A 17,548-nucleotide genomic window follows, 5' to 3' on the forward strand; every position below is an offset into this window, starting at 1 on the left:
ATTTACTAATAACAACATAAAGATATAGAAGTACGCCGATTAGATAGCTAATAAGCAAAATATCGAAGAGAGAAGCAATTGAGTACAAGTAAGTACAAGCAAATACCTAAGAAGGCTAGCGTGTTATTTTCCCGGTTCGTTCATTCCTCTTTCCTAGCCCTTCCTTGCACACACACACACACACATTTCTCTCTAAATCTCAACCTGCAAAAACCTATACCAACCAAGGGATTCGAAATACCTTAGACTATATATCTCATTCCCAGATTGAAACAAGAAGACCAACTATAGACTCCAGTGTTCACAACGACAACGACAGCAGACAGCAGTCAGCAACAAGAAGTATCCAACAGCAAGGACTCAGAACCAGCCAGCCCGCACCGCCCAGTCACTCAGTATTCGACGTTTGCAGCCAGCCGAGGAGAGAGAGAGACGGAATGAAAAGAGATGGACAGGGCGGGGCGGGGGAGAACAAAGCGATGCTTTATGACCATCTACGAGACTTCAATTTTTTTTCCCCTTGTTCATTGCCTTTCCGAAAGCAGAGAGAGACAGAGAGAGAATCCGGCCTGTTGCGTACTGAAGCAGAGTGAGGGAGGTCGGTAGGTATACAAGATCTCTTTTCTTATTTTTCCCCCTTTTTTGGGGCCAAGATTTACCTAGTCCCCAAACTAATCTGATGGTGAACGAAGTGGGAGGAGACGGTCTCTCTCTCTTCCTCTCGCTCTCTCTATCACAATAATCATCATGCTTGCAAGCAAGTGTGTATACAATGGCCGAATGCGGAAAAAAGTCCTCGATCAATGAGCGTACGAATAAAGATTCGATGCGCTGCTTGCACAAAGAACGACGACCATGGCCGCTTCCGGCGAAGAAGAAGAAGAAGACGCCGTGGTATAAAGAGGGAGTTGTATAAATGTGGTTCATTTGGTCGTTTCCTCATTATTTTCCCTTGCAAGAAGAGCTTGCGTGCGTAAGCAATTTTCTACAACAAGATATTATTATCCACCTGACGACGACGACAAAGACGACATGGCCAGCACAGGAGGCAAAAAGAGGGCGACGTCGGAAGAGTCGAAGAGTCCTCGTCCTAGTAAAACGTCCAAGTCACCAGGGAGGGATGCGGCGTCAACGCCCCACCTGCTGAAGCTCAAGGGCATGATGCAAAAGGACGGGAAAGATCATCGACGAATCCAGCCGGAGAGTAATTTGACCGGCCTCACAAGCCAATTTCCCGACATCGGTTACCCATACTCCAAAGGTCTCGTTAATGAGGACACGAATTGCTATCGCAATGCGGTACTCCAGGGTTTGTTCCACATACCAGCGTTCTATCGTTACATGGGAAAACTCCACCAAGACTGCCCAATCAAGTCAACGCGTTGTTTCGTATGTCGCCTCCAGTACTTGTGTTGGTACTATTGGAACACCACAGGGACATGGAAGGGGTCGGAAGATCACGGTCTGTTCTGCGTCTCGGAAACATTATGCAGGTCAATCCATCGATCCATGGAGCTAGACGCCAATGCTCCCGTCAACCTGATCTCTCTCAGAGAGGGAATCCAAGACGGTGCGCAGTGCGATGCGCGAGAGATGCTGGAGTACATCATCGCGGACCAGATTCTAGCCAAACTGGGACCACCGGACTTCGTGACTTACAACGACATGTTCCAGCTGATGCTGAAGACATCGTGGACGTGCCAGGACTGCGGCAGGACCTCCGATACTATCGCGCCTTGCCCCGAGATCGGCATCTTGCTTCCCATGGCCATAGCAGGCATGCAAGATGACCGTTCGCTCGACTGGTGCCTGCAACCGTACTTCGCTTTTCAGAGGCGCACTCACTGCGCAGACCTAAACTGTCATCATGCGTCCCGAATTCGCGATCCAAACCCGTCTGGTCCCGAGCGAAACGTCACGAGCACCATTTTACAGGCGCCGGAGATTTTGTTTATCCATTTCCTTCGCTTTGATCAAGTTTGGAATGCGAGGAGGCATAGGATGGACGAGAAAAAAGTATTCTACCGCATCAAATTCCCGGAACAGCTCGATCTGAGTCAGTTCGGTGCGGCGGGTGTGTCGGGTCAGGGGCTGAAGTATCGTCTGGATGCGGTGGTGGCTCACGGCGGAAGAACGATCACGAGGGGCCACTACATCGCCGCGTGTCGCACGCACCCGAATGACCCGTTGGGCGACAAATTCCAGGTCATCGACGACGACAACAGCATCGCTAGTCCGCGGGGTGGAGGCATTGAGGACGCGCGCCGGCCCCTGTCTGCCAACAACCAGGAGTTTGAGCCGCAGATGTTGATGTATAGCAAAATACATGTAGCGGACGGGGAATAGGAGGAGTGAGGAAGACACGCGTGACGACCCTGACGAGTACCTTGGGCAAATGTACCTTTTATACACATACATGTAACCTTACCTTAGATTATTAAACTTATAGACAGTCTCTCATTCTCAGCGGGATATCTTTTTTTTTTTCATAAATTGGTACGGTAATCTCCTTAGACCTACCTGTACCTAATCAACATGCACCACTTGACCTCCCTCAGCCATGGCCACTTTAGTCTTGCGAGTAGATGCCTTGCGAGGATTCGGCGCCTCGAAAATCTGCTTGAGTTCTTCCAACGTTTTCCCTGCCGTTTCGACAAAGAACTGCAAGTGAGAAAAAAAGAAAGTATTAGCATGAGTATCATTTCTTGGAACCCAGTTTGTTGTTCTCATTGTTCGTAGTAATGGCAATAGTGTTCTTGTAAACAGACCGAGCCGAAGCCCCAAAAACAGAAAAAAAAAGAAAAAACAACTTACAAAGTAAATAATCACCAACTCGACACAGATCCATCCAATATAGACGAGATATAATTTCCAACCAATTTTCTCAATTCCGACGCTGATGCCGTATGTATTGACGACCATGGCGACGTTGAGGAACAGGAAATTTAAACCGCTGCCTTTGGCTCGAGTGCGGTTTTCGAGACATTCGACTGCGTAGAGGGTTTGGAGGGGGGTCCAGCCCTGTGGAATGGAAGCACCAAGTTAGTCAGGCGTTCGTTTAGTATGGAATTAGGGATGGAAAAAGGGGAAAAAGAAGGGTCTCGCAGTCCACATGGTCTGTTGTTGTTGTTGTCTGCTGAGGTAACTCACCCAAGCGAAAAAGATGCCAAACAGGTAAATGCTGACAATGGTACCATAGGACAAGTTGGGCTTAGTCTCCGATGCAGCAGTAAATGCCGTGAGCAGAATGTACGCAAAAAGCCCTCCTCCCAATCCAGCCATGAGCATGACGCGTCTCCCGAGTTTGTCGAGTAAAGTCGCACCGTAGAGAGCACCGAGGAAGCTAAAGATGGGATTGATAGCGTTGATCAACAATTGCGTGCTAGGGTTCGTGATTCCTGCAGCCTTGACCATTTGAGGCATGAAGTAATTCACGACATTGTTTCCGGACCATTGTCCGAAAAATGCCATGGCGATGACCATGTATAGTCGGTATCGTGCTGCTTTGGTGTTGAAGAGCTCTCGGAATTCCCACCATGGGTTGTCGTTGCGCGTCGCAGACATGTCTTCGACGATTTCGTTGATTTGGAGGGATACGAGCGGTGATTGTGGGTCGCCTTCGCCGTGATACTTGGCTAGGACTGCGATGGCGTCTTCTCTTCGATCGTGCCTGTGACTTTGTTAGCAAATTGTGATTCGGGCGACAAAATGTGCACTCACATCACCAGCCAACGTGGCGTTTCTGGGAAAAAGAGCACAAAGCACATCACCACAGCGGGAATTCCGCATTGGACAAGAGTTGGTAGTCGCCATGCCCACGACGACTGTCGCATGTGTAGCTCCGTTCCATATGTCGTCCAACCTGCGAGGATGTTGCCGAGCCACCTACATTCGTCATTCACATGTCGTCAGCATATGGCTCCCTCTGAAAGACGACTCTCTCTTCTACCATGGAACTCGTACCAAAAGTTGTTGTACATGCCAGCCATAGTTCCACGATAAGCTGGGTGAGCAAGCTCGACCGTATAAGCAGGACCCGCAGCAGAGGCAATGCTAGCGCCGAATCCCAGAACGAAGCGACCTCCGATGAACTGGCCTTGACTATTTGCTGATGTCTGAACAGCAGTACCGACCAGTACGAGAGCACAGCCCACGAAGATGCACATTCTCCGACCATAGCCATCTGCGAGAAAGCCACAGAAGGGGAATGCAGCGATCTGTCCCAAGTTGTAAATGATGAAGATGATTCCAGTTGCTGATCCTGCGCCACTCAATCCAAATGTCCGCTGATAGCTCGGCATCGCATTGATCGCGCCCATCAGGGAGCTGTCGAAGCCGTTCATGGTGGACACGAGATATCCAATGCCCATGATCATATACAGTTGAATCATGCCGCGACCCCATGCTTGCGGCTTCTGGGCTTCGACAGCAGCCGCCAAAGCGACCGATGCCACAGCGGCCTCCTTGACTGCGGGCCCCTTCTGGAGATCATCATCGACATCAGTGACATGATGTGCCATGGCAGCGCCTGTCTTGTCGTAGTCGCCGGAACTCATGGCCGTGATCAGGTCCGAAACAACTGGCCGCTGCTGGTGAAGGGAGAAAGAGAGCAACAAAACGTTGCGGAGTCCGACCAGGCAGTAGTAGTTCTATACAAATACCGGGAACCCATCCACCTATATTGTATCTCGCAGGGTAGGCCAGTCCAGGGTCCCGCATGTTCGCCACGGATTCTCCAGGTCCTCCACACTCGGTTGGTCTGGGGTGACAAGGTGCATCGATTCCTATTTCGGCGCTTGGCTGCAACGGCGATGAACGAGCCGAAATGTGCCCGATATTTTCTGACACGATCTGTGGTGAGATGGGAAATGCGGCATGGCTCACCGTAACAGCTGCTGCCGGGTCGTCTTCTCATGGCATCTGCAATGCTCGTGCTTCATTCTTCAAAACGTCACGCTAATCACAGACTCGTGGCATGATGATGGTTGAGCGCCGCGGCACCGCGAAGATGGGTCTTGCAGCAGCTCTGCTTGCTAGTTCCGCTAGGCGCGTCGTCTCCCACCGAGACACCGAGTGAACGCCGCCACATGCCTGCCATGCATCTCCCGGAGGATCATGCACCGGATTGAGGAGTACTTGCGGAGAGAGCCTGTGGAGAAGGCTTGGGCGTCTGGAAATCTTGATCTTCCCAAGCGAGGGGCTGTATATAACCGGCACAGGTCTTGGTTTGTGCCTTGCGCCTGGGAGAGGTAAGCATACCTGGTACAGTGGTACCTACGCACTCGGAGTCAGCCGAGCATTGCAGAGGCAGCAGAGCGAAGGTGAGGTCTCTCGAGTGGTGGAGAAAACAAAATCCGGCTAAAAGAAGGCGGCTCAAGCACATCGCCAAGACGTTGCACTTTGCCAAGACATTGATCACTCTTGACTCCGCACTTGACCTGCAAAGGGAGTTGGGCCCGGCGGGATTGTCGGGATGTGGAGGATGCGAGTTCGGGAATAGATATGCCTCGGACTGAGAAAAGTACCAATGTCTCTCTCTCTCTCTTGTGATATGTCGTGGTACAGTAGGTACATCATGCTGCTAGAATACCCAACGCAAGTGCTATTAGTGCTATACATCATGTGCCTCACGCTGTGCTGTCATCCAAGGGTATAGTGAAATCCAACGCCTACGCTAACCTTTCCATGAGGCATTCATCTCACGCCAGGAATGCTGTGGTCTTCGCGTGATTCAAGTTGCCTCGTCGTCTTTGTTTCCGTCGTTAACAAGTCTGACCTCGTCCGCCTGGCTGGCAAGCCTCTCAATTTCCACCTGTATGGCAAGGACCCAGTGGTCTCGCTCTGCTCGGCTGCGAGCTTTAAACACCACATTGCGACCCGTCGTCCCCAGTTTGCTGACTCTGGTCAGCTTGGTCTTCACCTTTCGGTCGTCATCGGCTTGTTGCTGCTCCTTTCGTTGATCGTCAACCGTGGAAGAGCTCTTGAACCACGATTTGCTGTTAGCATGCCAAATGACAAACGTGGTCATGGCATCCTCGTCCGTACTCGTCCAGCCGTCTTCCAGATAGACGCGTGGCAAGGCATGATGTCCAGGTGTGTTGGAGTCAAAAGTCTGATTTTGGTAAAGTAAATCGCTCTCAGTAAGCAAGCCAGAGTAAAGGTAACAGCCCTTCAGGTTGATGGAGGCGATACGGTCGTGGTGAATGTGCTGTAGCTTCTTGCCAGAGCGCGATCGCAAGGTATCCTGGAAAATCAAGAGATGGCCATGCGAGAGAATAACTTGGTCGCGAATGAATGTAGTATGCTTTCGCGGCTTGCGAAAGAGGACCCCTGATAGATGTACGGTGCGACACCCGGAGATGCCGCACATGTTGTACAGCGTAGGAGAGGCAAACGATTTTCCGACTTCCCATTTATGTGCAAATTGTCCTACAAGAGCTTCAGCGCGCTCGTCGATGCCCAGCTCTCGCAAATTCTGCTCGCGAGTGGACTTGTAGAGGTTCATGTCAGCCTTCTTGCGCGCAGTCCAGTAAGCAACAAGTTGGCGCATGCGCTTGAGCCATTCATCGCGAGTCACTTTATTGAAAGCTTGTAGGCGAATCACCAGGCCATTCTTCATCACAAGCTCAAATATGCGATCTTCGTCAATCTCAGTGGCAGTACCATCGTCCTGTCGCACAGAGGTGTCGGGCACCTGCACGTGGAAGTCGACATCATCCCCTGATTCGACATTCTCATCTGCGGGTGTGGCACCATCGACAAAGTTGCGCACTCTATGCACATTGCACATGTCAATGAAGCCATCGGCAGCCTGCAGCATCTCGACATTGCGTTCAGCCTCAGCGGCAGCTGCATCGTCCCGATCCCGGACTTCCATCGGTGAAATGATACCTTCACTGTTCAGCCACGCAATATTGTTGTCCTGCAATGGATAAGGTTCGACATCGTATGTCAGTGGCACTTGAGCCGAAATTTGCTGAATCGATGGCACACCACCATCAGCAGCGGTTTGCGCAGGAAGTCTGGGAGGTGGCGGAGGCTTTGCTTTCGCCGGTTTCATGAAAAGCAGATACTGGCTCTGCGTCGTGAAATATAGGCGTTTGAACAGCATCTTTCCGAGCTTTTGATCCTTACCCTGTTGCGAAGTCAACCGAATCAAGAAGCCCTCAATCGGTGTCGGTTCTTCCAAGGCAGGTCCAGTTGTTTGCGTAATCAACTTGGGATAGTGATGTTTGGGCCGAAGTTCCAAATCGTGGGTGCGCTGCATCGCGATAGTACCGTACATCCTCTGCTCGACGGCACCATGTAGCCATTCCAAACGATCGTAGCGCTTCCATGCGAGCCCTATGCGGTTGTCTTGGGCCCAGACTTTTAGCACATCCTGCCATTCCGAGTTCTCTTTCAGCATTTCCATGCATCGTGTCACGATAGCAGCCGCAGCGCCCTTTTCCTCGTTCACAGCTCTAGCTAATGCTTCGTCGTCACCTGCTTCAGCTTCTGCGAAGGTGCTTGATGTCTCGATGGCCCGGAATGGGTCCTCGAGACGCAGGCACACACTCAAATCGGGAATATTCACTTGCAATGTATCGGCTCTCTTATGGCCAAGCACACTCCGGATAAAGGTATACCACTCTACAGCCGTGGCGGTGGAAGCTGCTCGCAAATAGTATATCGTCGTTCGTAAGCCATCTCTGGTCCAGAGACACAAAGTCTTGTCGAGAGCAGAGTACAAGTTCACGCGCACTTTGCTGTTACCCAGCAGAATCTGGACCTTTGCCTTCTTCTTGACCTTCTTGTCCTCTGATACCGTGATGACTCGCGTCTGGTACAGCTGGAGCACAGCTTTGGCATCTTCTTCCTCATGGCTTCGGCAGACAACCATGAACTCGCGCCATTTGTCGAGACTTTTGGTGACTACGCCCTGGCTGATCTTTTCGTCGTAATCTTCACGCAGAGACTGTTGCGTGATGTCGGTGCGGACAAGCATCTTGTCGACCTTCATCATCTCGCCGTCCTTGACCTTGCGATGCCGAAATGTGCCCTTCGCTGCCAAACGCGAGGCACGTGCCCGCAGCTGAAGTCTGGCAGAATCTGTGAAGCGCACTTTGGGCACGAGCACCTTGTCGGCCACTCTCCCCAGCCGAGGTGCGTTGCCTTCTCCCTGAAGTATACCTGGTGGTACTCGTGTCTCACCACTTGGCTGGTCATTGGCCGCATTGTTCCGTTGTTCGAAGGCCTCGACAATCGATCTGTTCTGACTATGAAGCAGGCTGGTCGTGCTCGCGGGTCCATCGGCGTCGGCGCCATATGCAGATACGTCTGACAGCCTAGTGGTCTCGCCAGACGACAGGACATTGCCGTGGACGTCACGCCTGCCTGCAGCTGCATCATCTGCGTCGAGAGCGACGAGAGAATGCGCTGCGGTAAAGGTCGCCCGCCGCTTGCCTCCTCCACGCCCTACGAGCTCCTTGTACCATTGTTTCCGATGGCTCTTCAGCCATCCTTCGGGAATGGGTCCGATGAAGGCTCGGCGCGTTGTTTGGTGGAGGTGGTCGGGCGTGGCATGCTCCAGGCGGCGGGCAGTGTGGGAATCGGGGGGAAGGTCGCTGTGTCGATTCATCGCATCGTCGTCGTCGTCGTCCTCGTGCGTCTGCCTCCTCTCATCCCGTCTCGTCAACAAGTAATTGCATCGAACATGACTTCTCGTCAAGACCAGGGCAGCTCAGGAGGAACATGTCTCTGTTTACAAGATGAGGACGAGGAAGTCGCGTGGCTGTGCCTACACGGCAACGTTGCAATGGACGACATGCCTACCGTAACTTAACGCTCTCAGGCTTCTCAGCTGGAGGAGTTGCCTTGGGCTTGGCTGGACGACATCAGTGACCTATAGAACAAGACAATTTGACCTGATATTTAAAAACACATCACAGTCGGTATCTCCTAATCAAGCCGAGTCCCTCGAAACTCTCGCCACGACTGGTCCAATATGGATGCTGGGCCGTGAACCAAGAGATGCCCGTTTCGACGCGTTCTCACGCAATGTCGACGATCCTGGTGGCGTCGTTCGGCAATCCGATTCCGAATGCCATATCTACGAGGTAAGGTCCTACTTGTTGTCGATCATCCGCCGTCCATGAGCATCTCCTCCAGCAGACTCATCGAGGACATTGTTGTCCGTCGCATTTTCATGCCGGTCACGTCTCCTTTGTCTGTATTCCCGTAATGTTATCGAGACGAGTGGCAACGAGTCTGGCTCGCGGGGGGCGTTGCTTTTCCTCCTCTGCGTCGTATCGCGCAGATTTCACGCACGCTGTAATCGGCGCAGGAGCCGTGGGTCTGGCGATTGCGAGAAGGCTGCAGCAGATTGATGGCGCACAGGTGGTGCTCATCGAGAAGCATGGGATCGTTGGCAGTGAGACCAGTAGTCGGAATTCTGAGGTAGGTCATGTTTGTTTATACCTCATGTTCACACCATGAGGGAATCATATACTAACATCTGCTACTAGGTCATCCACGCTGGCTTGTATTACGGTCCCGATTCTCTGAAAACGAAGCTATGTATACAGGGCAAGGAAATGGTGTATGATCTTTGTAGGAAGAATGACATTGCCCACATGAACTGTGGCAAATGGATCGTCGCCCAGACTGATGAGCAAATGGGCGAATGCCAGAAGGTCTACGATTTTGCCAAGTCAATAGGAGTGCCCATTCGATATGTTCCACGAGATGAAGCCAAGAATCGTGAACCTGAAGTTCGAGCGGAAGCTGGTGTCCTCGAAAGTCCTACCACAGGCATCGTGGACTCCCATGGCTTCATGCAATATCTCCAAGGTGATTTCGAGAACGAAGGCGGGACCCTCGCTCTCCACAGCCCTGTCACACGAGTACAGGCTCCCTCAGCCGACCATCCGGAGTGGAAGATCTGGACCGGAGCAGGCACAACACCACCTTCACCCTCTTCTCCCACACCACAAGTTCCCGAACAGAATGCAGAAGACAGCGACACAAGCATCACGGCCGAAACTGTCATCAATTCAGCAGGGCTCTATGCCTGTGCCATCAACAACATGATTCTTCCCCCCTCACGCCATCGAAAGCCTTTTTACGCCAAGGGTTCATACTTCACATACAGCAAATCCTACCCCAAACCCTCCACCTTAGTCTACCCCGCACCAACACCAGGGCTCGGAGGACTGGGAACACATCTCACATTGGACATGGCGGGCCAGATCCGTTTTGGCCCCGATGTTGAATGGGTCGAGTCACCTACGGATCTTGCACCTTCACAAAGCACCGAGCGCTACCAGGCCGCCATTGAAGAGATTCAGTCCTTCATGCCCAATGTGGATGTCGATGCCATCTCGCTCGGATATGCTGGTATTAGACCCAAACTGGGCAAACTTGGAGCTGTGGCTTCGCCGGACGGGAAAGGTTTCCAGGACTTTTACATTGTGAAGGAAGAAGGCGTGGATGGGTTTGTGAATTTGCTGGGGATTGAGAGTCCGGGATTGACGAGCTCATTGGCGATCGCTGAGGAGGTGTATCGATTACTTTATAGGTAGTCAGGTAGTAATAACAGTGGTGGTGGTGGTGGCGTGGTCGTTGAGCATGGACATTGGTAAAGACAATCGACAGTAAAGAATTACTAGGTACTTTTCCGAGGACCAAAAACGCCTACCTACCGTACCTACCTATGTATATATGAATATGGTATGGTACATAGGTAGCTCGTCTAAAATTCTTCGGCTGTATAACCCTTCCTTCATCGAGCATCAAGCTCGGAGCCCAGCCAGATAAACGACAGATACAGTAATCAAACACGAGTCTTTTTCTTTCAAGACAACCGATCCTTGCTAAACCTACCAGACCTAGTACAGACAGATACCGAACCGATCTCCATCTCAAGACGACGACTCATACGCATCGACTCGACTCTACCAGTCTGTCTACTAGTGTCCCAGGTTATTCCCAGCCGCGGGTCAAATTCCGCTCAGACACGAACTTCACCGGGCTTCATCACCTTCCCGCTATCAGTAGCCTTGCACCATGAAATAGCCGTTGCGGATACCAAAGTTTGAATGGATCTTCAGACCAATGGTATAATGGTACATGCAATATACTAGGTAAATGGCTGTTTTACCGCCCCCTTCCCCTTCCCATGTGTAGTAAGATGTACATAAGGTACAGTAGGTTGTGATCGGATGCGCGATAAGAGAAAATCCTACCAGCCTTCTAGCCTCGAGGCGGATTGCCGGATTTTATTAGGTAGGTAGCGATAACAACCTGTCTGTCGTGCTGTAGGTACATATGAGAGAGAGAGATATATATATATGTCTGATGATGATGATGATGATGATTGCAGCCTAGGTACCTACTGCGCCAGAGCTGCAGGAATGAATACGCCTTTGTGCACATCTGTTTAACTACCTCCACTTCCTACGACTACTGAGAGTGTCTGGAACTGCCTTATATATACCCCAACTAGACCTTCTCTCTTTCGCTACTACCTACCTACCTACCTAGGGATGATGGCTGTACCGTTGTCCCTCACGGAACATCTCAACAGGCTGGTTCCATTGCATCTCCTCGTCCCAGCCATCATCATCGTCATTACCTTATTGGCAGCCGGCGCTTTGGTGAACAGCTCCGCGATCAAGGACATTTACGAGCCGAAAGAAAAGCCCATCATTACAGTCGAAGAGGTGAGTGAGATTTCACATCCAATCGCAAAACAACAACAATAGGAGGGCTGATAGAGAGTCATGTCCAGCTATGGCACTATCCCGTCAAAGGCCTGGGCGGAATCAAACTCGACAAAGCCACCATCGGTCGTCAAGGCTTCGAACACGATCGCACCTTCGTCCTCGTCAAAGTCCACCGCGATGAGAAAACGGGAGAAGTTGCCGTTCTCGAACCGATGTACAGTGGATTCAATTTGCACATGGTGCTCTTCCAATGCATCATCGAAGACCGAGAGAAAGGTCCCGAACATGCTTCAATCACAATCACTCGCGTGGGACCCGAGAATCCCAATCCGACACAATTGACCTACACGGGCCATTCGGAGCATCAAATTCGCTTTCCTCTGCAACCAGACATGAAGACACTGGTCAAGACGAATATGGATATGCACGGCAGTGCATGTGAAGTCTTTGACATGGGCTCCGAGATTTCCGCCTGGCTTTCCAAATATGTCCAGCACGAGACGAAGCTCTTCTACATTGGCTCGAATGCTCGAGTGGTGTTGGGATCAGGAGCCCCCAACAGCCCCGAAGCCATCGAGAAGCGATCACCGGCTTCCGCATTAATTCGCAAAATTCTCCCCAAGCCGCTCGTGACTCCCACCGAAACTATCACGTTTCAAGATATTGGGCAATACCTCGTCGTGACCCGAGAATCCAACGCCGACATCTCCTCCCGCCTCGACGGGAGCACGGAAATGGATATTCACAAATTCCGACCCAACATCATTGTCTCGGGCGCACCTGCCGCGTTTGATGAGGATTTTTGGTCGCAGCTCGTGTTTCCCCACAATATCCACATGGACTTTGGCGGGACGTGTTGGAGGTGTCAGGCGATTACTGTCGATACCAAGACGGGAAAGAAAGCCGAAGGTCCCGAGGGAGAGGTGTGGAAACGCTTGAATCAGTATCGGAGAGTGGACAAGGGGTGGAAATACGGGCCGGTGTTTGGGAAATATAGTTATACCAGCTTGAAGGATTGTGGAAAGACGATACAGGTCGGCGATCAGGCGGTTTTGACGAAGAGGGTTAAGGAACAACCAATTTTCGGTGAGTTGTTCTTCTTCTTCTTCTTCTTCTTCTTCTTCTTCTTCTTCTTCTTCTTCTTCTTAATGTTGTTGTCCTGAAGACGTCAGCTGATCGGTGTTGTGATGCAGATTGGCCACTCCCCAAGGCAGTTGTCGCTGCCTTTTCGTAAACAGTGTCAGACGAGGTGAAAGTGGACGGGAATGGTTGGACGCAGAGAGTATGCGTGCATTACAATGGATCCAGTAGGAGGTAGTGATTGCGCAAAGTGGTGGCACCAAATCTCTCCTCCCACATGCCCCCAGTTTCCCGTCGCCTGTTCTGGGAGTTCTCCCATACCTGAACATCAATGTCCTGACCCTTTGCGAATATTTCCCATGGCTGCAATCCTCCCTCCTGACCGTCACTCGCATGCTTTGTGGCGGAAGTGCCACAGAATTTGAGCTGGCAGTGCAATTACCAACCTACGCATCGCTATCGTTTCCCCCGCCGTCTTCATCCTCCTCCGCGTCCTCCGGAGTCGTCATGTCGAGTCCGAGGCGAACACGAACTGGGTGACCAAGAGGCCACTGAATGTAAGTCAGCCCAGACATGTCTCTCAGCCATTCATGTATCGTTCTTCCGGTGTAAAGACTGTCGAAAGCAATCTCACAAAGTTTCTCCGCTTTGGCCTTGTTCGCAGCGTTGGTGCCCTCTGGGACAAAGCGCACTACTGATGTTCCATTATGGATACCTCGCACACGCCACCGGTAGGGTCCTTGGGATGGCTGACGAATCATAATCTTCCGGATTCGACACGAAGGGGACAAGCTTGTGGACAGCTGTGACAGGAACTGTGCCCAGCAGTCTTGAGCTATGCTATCTGGTCGAGGGTTGTCCAAACATATCCTGTGGAGGCTGAAGGACTGGAGATCGAACTTTGCCAGAGTGCGCACCAAGTCTGCGGTGGTCACCATGGTCTTGCCAAGCTCCAAACTGGTCAAGAAAGGGAGATGGACTGGAGGCGTGGGTGAGTCAGTGAGTGGCGCACTCTTTGCGGCAACAGAAATGGGACGACCGAGCCAATCTACGATACGCCAACCCCTCTGATGACGAGTCCTCGGACGACGAGGATGATCAGCGTGATTAATGTAGGGAAGAAAGTTCAGTCGAAGGGACTGCAATTGCGTTGTGCGATGCAAGAATAGGCGGAGGGGTGTGTCTTCGACGTCCACACACGCAAACGATGGATTATCATCTGTGTCTGATATCTCATCGGTCGGAATGTCAAGCATGAGTGTCTTCAGGTCTGCAAGGACTGCACTGATGGATGTGTTCCGAGGCAGAAGGAATGATCTATTTGTCACACAGTCAGGAATCATTTCCGATATGATTTGCAACGCTTCTCTTCGGGCTTGCCGCCTGTAGTGTTTGCGCGCAAGTAACACCATAGACTCACTCTGGCTGCAGCTTTGAACTCTTTTTGGTGAATACTTCGATATTGCTAGGCCGGGCATTGGCCTGAGTCAAGGCTGAGAGGAGCATCGGGAACAACAGTGCATGCGGTCTACGATCCACGACATAATTTTCCGAGAACAGCGACCAGCCCCAAGAGCGCCATTTAGCATAAGGGCCATCTCGAATACGTCCATATCCGTCGTAGTCTCTGAGGCCGACGGTTTTCAAATTTGGTAGGTTTGAAAAGACCTCAGCAAGCATGTCCCGCGCAAGACCGGTTTGCAACAGCACGTCCCGGTTGACATAACCATTCTTGGTCCGGCTGCACCTGATTTCTGGCGTAAGCGAGAAATGACTTGAATCAATGAGAACTTCGCGCAGTCTTGAAGCTAGGCCCGGGTGTCTGGAGATGCCGACTAGCGCCTCGAGGCTCTCGTGTTCTATCAAGAATTGGCGCTTGGTGAAGAACTCGCGGGCAAAGTCCACGAAGAGCTTCATCTCGATTTCCTTACACGATCGTCGCAGAGCGCCCAATTCTGGCGTAGTCAGGAAGGAAGCGACTCTGACCAGTATCTCTGGTGGCAGATTGGCGAGTTGCCAGTGAGACGGCGGCAGTGGTGTAATGGAAGCCATATGGATGCGGGAGGCTTGTTTTGCTTCTGGTTTTGCTTCTGGGTTTGTTCTGGTTTTGTTCTGGTTTGGTTCTGATTTTTGTTGTTATTTTGTTGATGTTGTGGAGGCTGATGAGTTGATGGACTTGACTTGACCTATGTAGAAAGTAGTTCTAGGCAGAAGGCGCGCTAGCCATCTAGTCGCGCAAATCTCGCGCGTCTCATTGGCTGGTGCCTGATGGTGGAGGCACAGTGCGCAACTCCCTTCCTTCCTTTACTGGAACTGCGACTACAATTTTTTCATTTTTTCATTTTTCATTTTTCATTTTTCATTCTTCTCCCTCCATTTCTCTTCTTCCTTCTTCCTTTCCTGTTGTCCTTGCGTCGATCCTACCCTCATCCCTCTCATCATCATGACACCGGCGCGGCGTCAACGCAAGCGCCCAGCATCCCCTCAGGCAGATCAGCCAAAAAAGAAGAAAGCAGAGCATCCACTCGAGTCGAACAGCGACAACGACAACGACATCAAAGTCGTGAAGCCGAAGAAAGAATCGGGCAAGTCTAAGGGCAAAGCCAGTTCCAAGTCGGAAGCACCAGCCGATGGTGAAGCGAATGGAAACTTCCAGCAACAGAAGAAAGCTGCTGGGAGCGCACAGTACGCGAAAATCGACCGACTGATCGTGCCCGTTGATGAGACATGTCTATTCAATGGTCATGTCTACGTTGATGGTAGCACTGGTATAATATACGTGCGTGTACTGTCTCCCTGCCTACGAGCTTCTAGTAACATCGAAAAAGGATGCTTCTTTGAACCAGACAGTGGCTTCTGCCAATAATAACAAGTTCTATCGTATTCAGCTTCTCACTAATGGCAGAGGCCGCTACCAGACCTGGTAATATGTTCCTGCACATAACATTTTCCATGTCTGAAAGCAGTCGCTGACTGACACCCAGGACCCGCTGGGGCCGAGTTGGGGAGAACGGCCAAAGTGCGCTGCTCGGGGATGGAAGCTTCGACGACGCGCTCATGCACTACGAGAAGAAATTCAAGGCCAAGGCTGGTCTCGCATGGAACGATCGCGGTGGCAAACCGAAATCTGGAAAATATGTCTTTATCGAACGAAACTACGAGCCAGAGTCATCAGGAGGAGAAGAAGAAGAAGAGGAAGAAGAAGAAAAAGAGGAGGAAGGGGAGGAGGAGGACGGTGGCGAAGATCTACAAGCTTCGAAAGGCGAGGAAAGCCGGTCGCGCAGTGCGTCGCCGAGCAAGAGCAGCTTGCCTCCGCCGGTCAAGTCGCTTATGGAACTCATTTTCAACCAGAAATATATCGAGGGGACCATGGCCGACATGAACTACGACGCTGCTAAACTACCACTCGGCAAGCTTAGCAAAGCGACCATCACGCGCGGTTACCAGGCTTTGAAGGATCTTGCTGCACTCTTCAATGACATGACACTGGCCCAATCCGAATACGGGGACACGTATGCTAATGTTGTGGAGACATTGTCCAATCAGTACTACAGCTACATTCCGCATGCTTTTGGCCGGAATCGCCCTCCTGTCATCTATGAACATGAGCGTCTCAAGAAGGAAGTGGAGTTGCTTCAATCTTTGACTGATCTCAAGGATTCGGACAGTATTCTCAAGTCTGCGAAGGCCCGTGGAGCTGTGCATCCATTGGACGTCCGGTACAACGGACTTGGCATGCGAGAGATGTCCGCAGTGGACAAGCACACTGCTGAATTCCAGAACATCTCCGACTACCTCATCAACACGAAAGGCTTTACCCACAGTCATAGCTACGAAGTCATTGACATTTTTCGCATCGAGCGAAATGGCGAAAGTGAGCGATTTGAACAGTTCACCAAGACCAGCAACAGCCGCAGACTTTTGTGGCACGGAAGCCGTGCGACCAATTTTGGAGGCATCCTCAGCCAAGGCCTTCGAATTGCACCTCCCGAAGCCCCCGTGTCGGGTTGGATGTTTGGCAAGGGCGTGTACCTCGCTGGTAAGGCTGTTGCTTTCATCGTACTCAAATGAAGCTGATTCCGTGTTGCTAGATATGAGCTCAAAGAGCGCAAACTACTGCTATGCAGGAAGTAGTGGCGGGCACGCCATCCTCCTGCTGTGCGAGGCTGAACTCGGCACGCCACTGTATGAGCTCACGCAGGCCTCATACACCGCAGGGGAGGAAGCAAATGAGCAAGGCTCTCTCTCAACGCTCGGCGCAGGACAAACAGGTCCGCTCGCCTGGAAGGACGCCGCCTGCGTCCACCCTTCCCTCGCTGGAGTTAAGATGGTAAGCTTCGTTTGAGCAAGTCTATGGTCACTCAAATTGACACTCATATCAGCCCGACACGACCATCCCGGTTGGACAGACAGGCTATCCAGGCGCAAGCCTTCAGTACAACGAGTACATTTGCTACGATGTCTCTCAAATCCGCCTTCGGTACTTGCTTAGAGTGAAGATGTGATTTGACTTGACTCCCACGAGGAGCTTCACACGCAAAGATGCTCATCAGAGCCCAAAATTGCGCAGAAATCGTCGCCCGCCTGGCGCCGATTAGCTACAGATGAACAACAGGCGAAGTATCAGCTCCAATACAGTGCTATTTCATGAACAGATTCGATGATTATTAGATATGTAGACACAATTCACGACTCGATCTCCATATCTTTCCAGTCGGAGCCTCAAATCGCAGCAGCGATGCATGTTACATGTACGGCTACAA

At 51.4% G+C, this 17,548-nt stretch overlaps 7 protein-coding genes across 7 annotated transcripts; 4 read left to right on the forward strand and 3 right to left on the reverse strand.

The window, feature by feature from the left end:
- Positions 1-1,032: 1,032 nt before the first annotated feature.
- Positions 1,033-2,346, forward strand: SEPMUDRAFT_105600 (cysteine proteinase; the record flags this gene model as incomplete). The annotated part of the gene is made up of 1 exon (XM_016900584.1): positions 1,033-2,346. The coding sequence occupies one exon, from the start codon at positions 1,033-1,035 to the stop codon at positions 2,344-2,346; it is 1,314 nt and encodes a 437-aa protein (XP_016763443.1).
- A 43-nt stretch (positions 2,347-2,389) lies between these two features.
- SEPMUDRAFT_147241 (general substrate transporter) lies at positions 2,390-4,984 on the reverse strand. Its single transcript, XM_016904169.1, has 5 exons — positions 3,964-4,984; positions 3,721-3,885; positions 3,151-3,670; positions 2,815-3,021; positions 2,390-2,661 (listed from the first exon to the last, which is right to left on the reverse strand). The coding sequence occupies exons 1-5, from the start codon at positions 4,554-4,556 to the stop codon at positions 2,527-2,529; spliced, it is 1,620 nt and encodes a 539-aa protein (XP_016763444.1). The 5' UTR covers positions 4,557-4,984; the 3' UTR covers positions 2,390-2,526.
- A 747-nt stretch (positions 4,985-5,731) lies between these two features.
- On the reverse strand, positions 5,732-8,005 carry SEPMUDRAFT_38219 (uncharacterized protein; the record flags this gene model as incomplete). The annotated part of the gene is made up of 1 exon (XM_016908695.1): positions 5,732-8,005. The coding sequence occupies one exon, from the start codon at positions 8,003-8,005 to the stop codon at positions 5,732-5,734; it is 2,274 nt and encodes a 757-aa protein (XP_016763445.1).
- A 1,134-nt stretch (positions 8,006-9,139) lies between these two features.
- On the forward strand, positions 9,140-10,645 carry SEPMUDRAFT_147242 (NAD dehydrogenase). Its single transcript, XM_016904170.1, has 2 exons — positions 9,140-9,438; positions 9,507-10,645. The coding sequence occupies exons 1-2, from the start codon at positions 9,223-9,225 to the stop codon at positions 10,560-10,562; spliced, it is 1,272 nt and encodes a 423-aa protein (XP_016763446.1). The 5' UTR covers positions 9,140-9,222; the 3' UTR covers positions 10,563-10,645.
- A 730-nt stretch (positions 10,646-11,375) lies between these two features.
- SEPMUDRAFT_147243 (uncharacterized protein) lies at positions 11,376-14,862 on the forward strand. Its single transcript, XM_016904171.1, has 4 exons — positions 11,376-11,702; positions 11,771-12,791; positions 12,899-14,102; positions 14,206-14,862. Exons 1-3 carry the CDS (start codon positions 11,526-11,528, stop codon positions 12,937-12,939), a joined length of 1,239 nt encoding a protein of 412 aa, XP_016763447.1. The 5' UTR covers positions 11,376-11,525; the 3' UTR covers positions 12,940-14,102; positions 14,206-14,862.
- SEPMUDRAFT_114434 (uncharacterized protein) lies at positions 13,232-14,837 on the reverse strand (the record flags this gene model as incomplete). Its single annotated transcript, XM_016901092.1, has 2 exons — positions 13,232-14,102; positions 14,206-14,837. The coding sequence occupies 2 exons, from the start codon at positions 14,835-14,837 to the stop codon at positions 13,232-13,234; spliced, it is 1,503 nt and encodes a 500-aa protein (XP_016763448.1).
- Positions 14,863-15,162: 300 nt separating the features above from the next.
- On the forward strand, positions 15,163-17,488 carry SEPMUDRAFT_147244 (PARP-domain-containing protein). Its single transcript, XM_016904172.1, has 5 exons — positions 15,163-15,564; positions 15,614-15,708; positions 15,770-16,824; positions 16,877-17,115; positions 17,168-17,488. The coding sequence occupies exons 1-5, from the start codon at positions 15,229-15,231 to the stop codon at positions 17,288-17,290; spliced, it is 1,848 nt and encodes a 615-aa protein (XP_016763449.1). The 5' UTR covers positions 15,163-15,228; the 3' UTR covers positions 17,291-17,488.
- Positions 17,489-17,548: the final 60 nt, after the last annotated feature.

This window comes from Sphaerulina musiva (assembly GCF_000320565.1).
Source record: "Sphaerulina musiva SO2202 unplaced genomic scaffold SEPMUscaffold_2, whole genome shotgun sequence".
NCBI classification, from domain to species: Eukaryota; Fungi; Ascomycota; class Dothideomycetes; order Mycosphaerellales; family Mycosphaerellaceae; genus Sphaerulina; species Sphaerulina musiva.

Coding starts and splice junctions, on each gene's coding strand:
- SEPMUDRAFT_147242 (XM_016904170.1), top strand. CDS start 9,223: ATGTTATCGAGACGAGTGGCAACGAGTCTGGCTCGCGGGGGGCGTTGC. Junction 9,439..9,506: donor CCAGTAGTCGGAATTCTGAG/GTAGGTCATGTT, acceptor ATCTGCTACTAG/GTCATCCACGCTGGCTTGTA.
- SEPMUDRAFT_147243 (XM_016904171.1), top strand. CDS start 11,526: ATGATGGCTGTACCGTTGTCCCTCACGGAACATCTCAACAGGCTGGTT. Junction 11,703..11,770: donor CCATCATTACAGTCGAAGAG/GTGAGTGAGATT, acceptor AGTCATGTCCAG/CTATGGCACTATCCCGTCAA. Junction 12,792..12,898: donor TAAGGAACAACCAATTTTCG/GTGAGTTGTTCT, acceptor GTTGTGATGCAG/ATTGGCCACTCCCCAAGGCA.
- SEPMUDRAFT_147241 (XM_016904169.1), bottom strand. CDS start 4,556: ATGAGTTCCGGCGACTACGACAAGACAGGCGCTGCCATGGCACATCAT. Junction 3,022..3,150: donor TTGGCATCTTTTTCGCTTGG/GTGAGTTACCTC, acceptor TCCATTCCACAG/GGCTGGACCCCCCTCCAAAC. Junction 2,662..2,814: donor AGTTGGTGATTATTTACTTT/GTAAGTTGTTTT, acceptor TCTCACTTGCAG/TTCTTTGTCGAAACGGCAGG.
- SEPMUDRAFT_147244 (XM_016904172.1), top strand. CDS start 15,229: ATGACACCGGCGCGGCGTCAACGCAAGCGCCCAGCATCCCCTCAGGCA. Junction 15,565..15,613: donor GTAGCACTGGTATAATATAC/GTGCGTGTACTG, acceptor ACATCGAAAAAG/GATGCTTCTTTGAACCAGAC. Junction 16,825..16,876: donor CAAGGGCGTGTACCTCGCTG/GTAAGGCTGTTG, acceptor CCGTGTTGCTAG/ATATGAGCTCAAAGAGCGCA.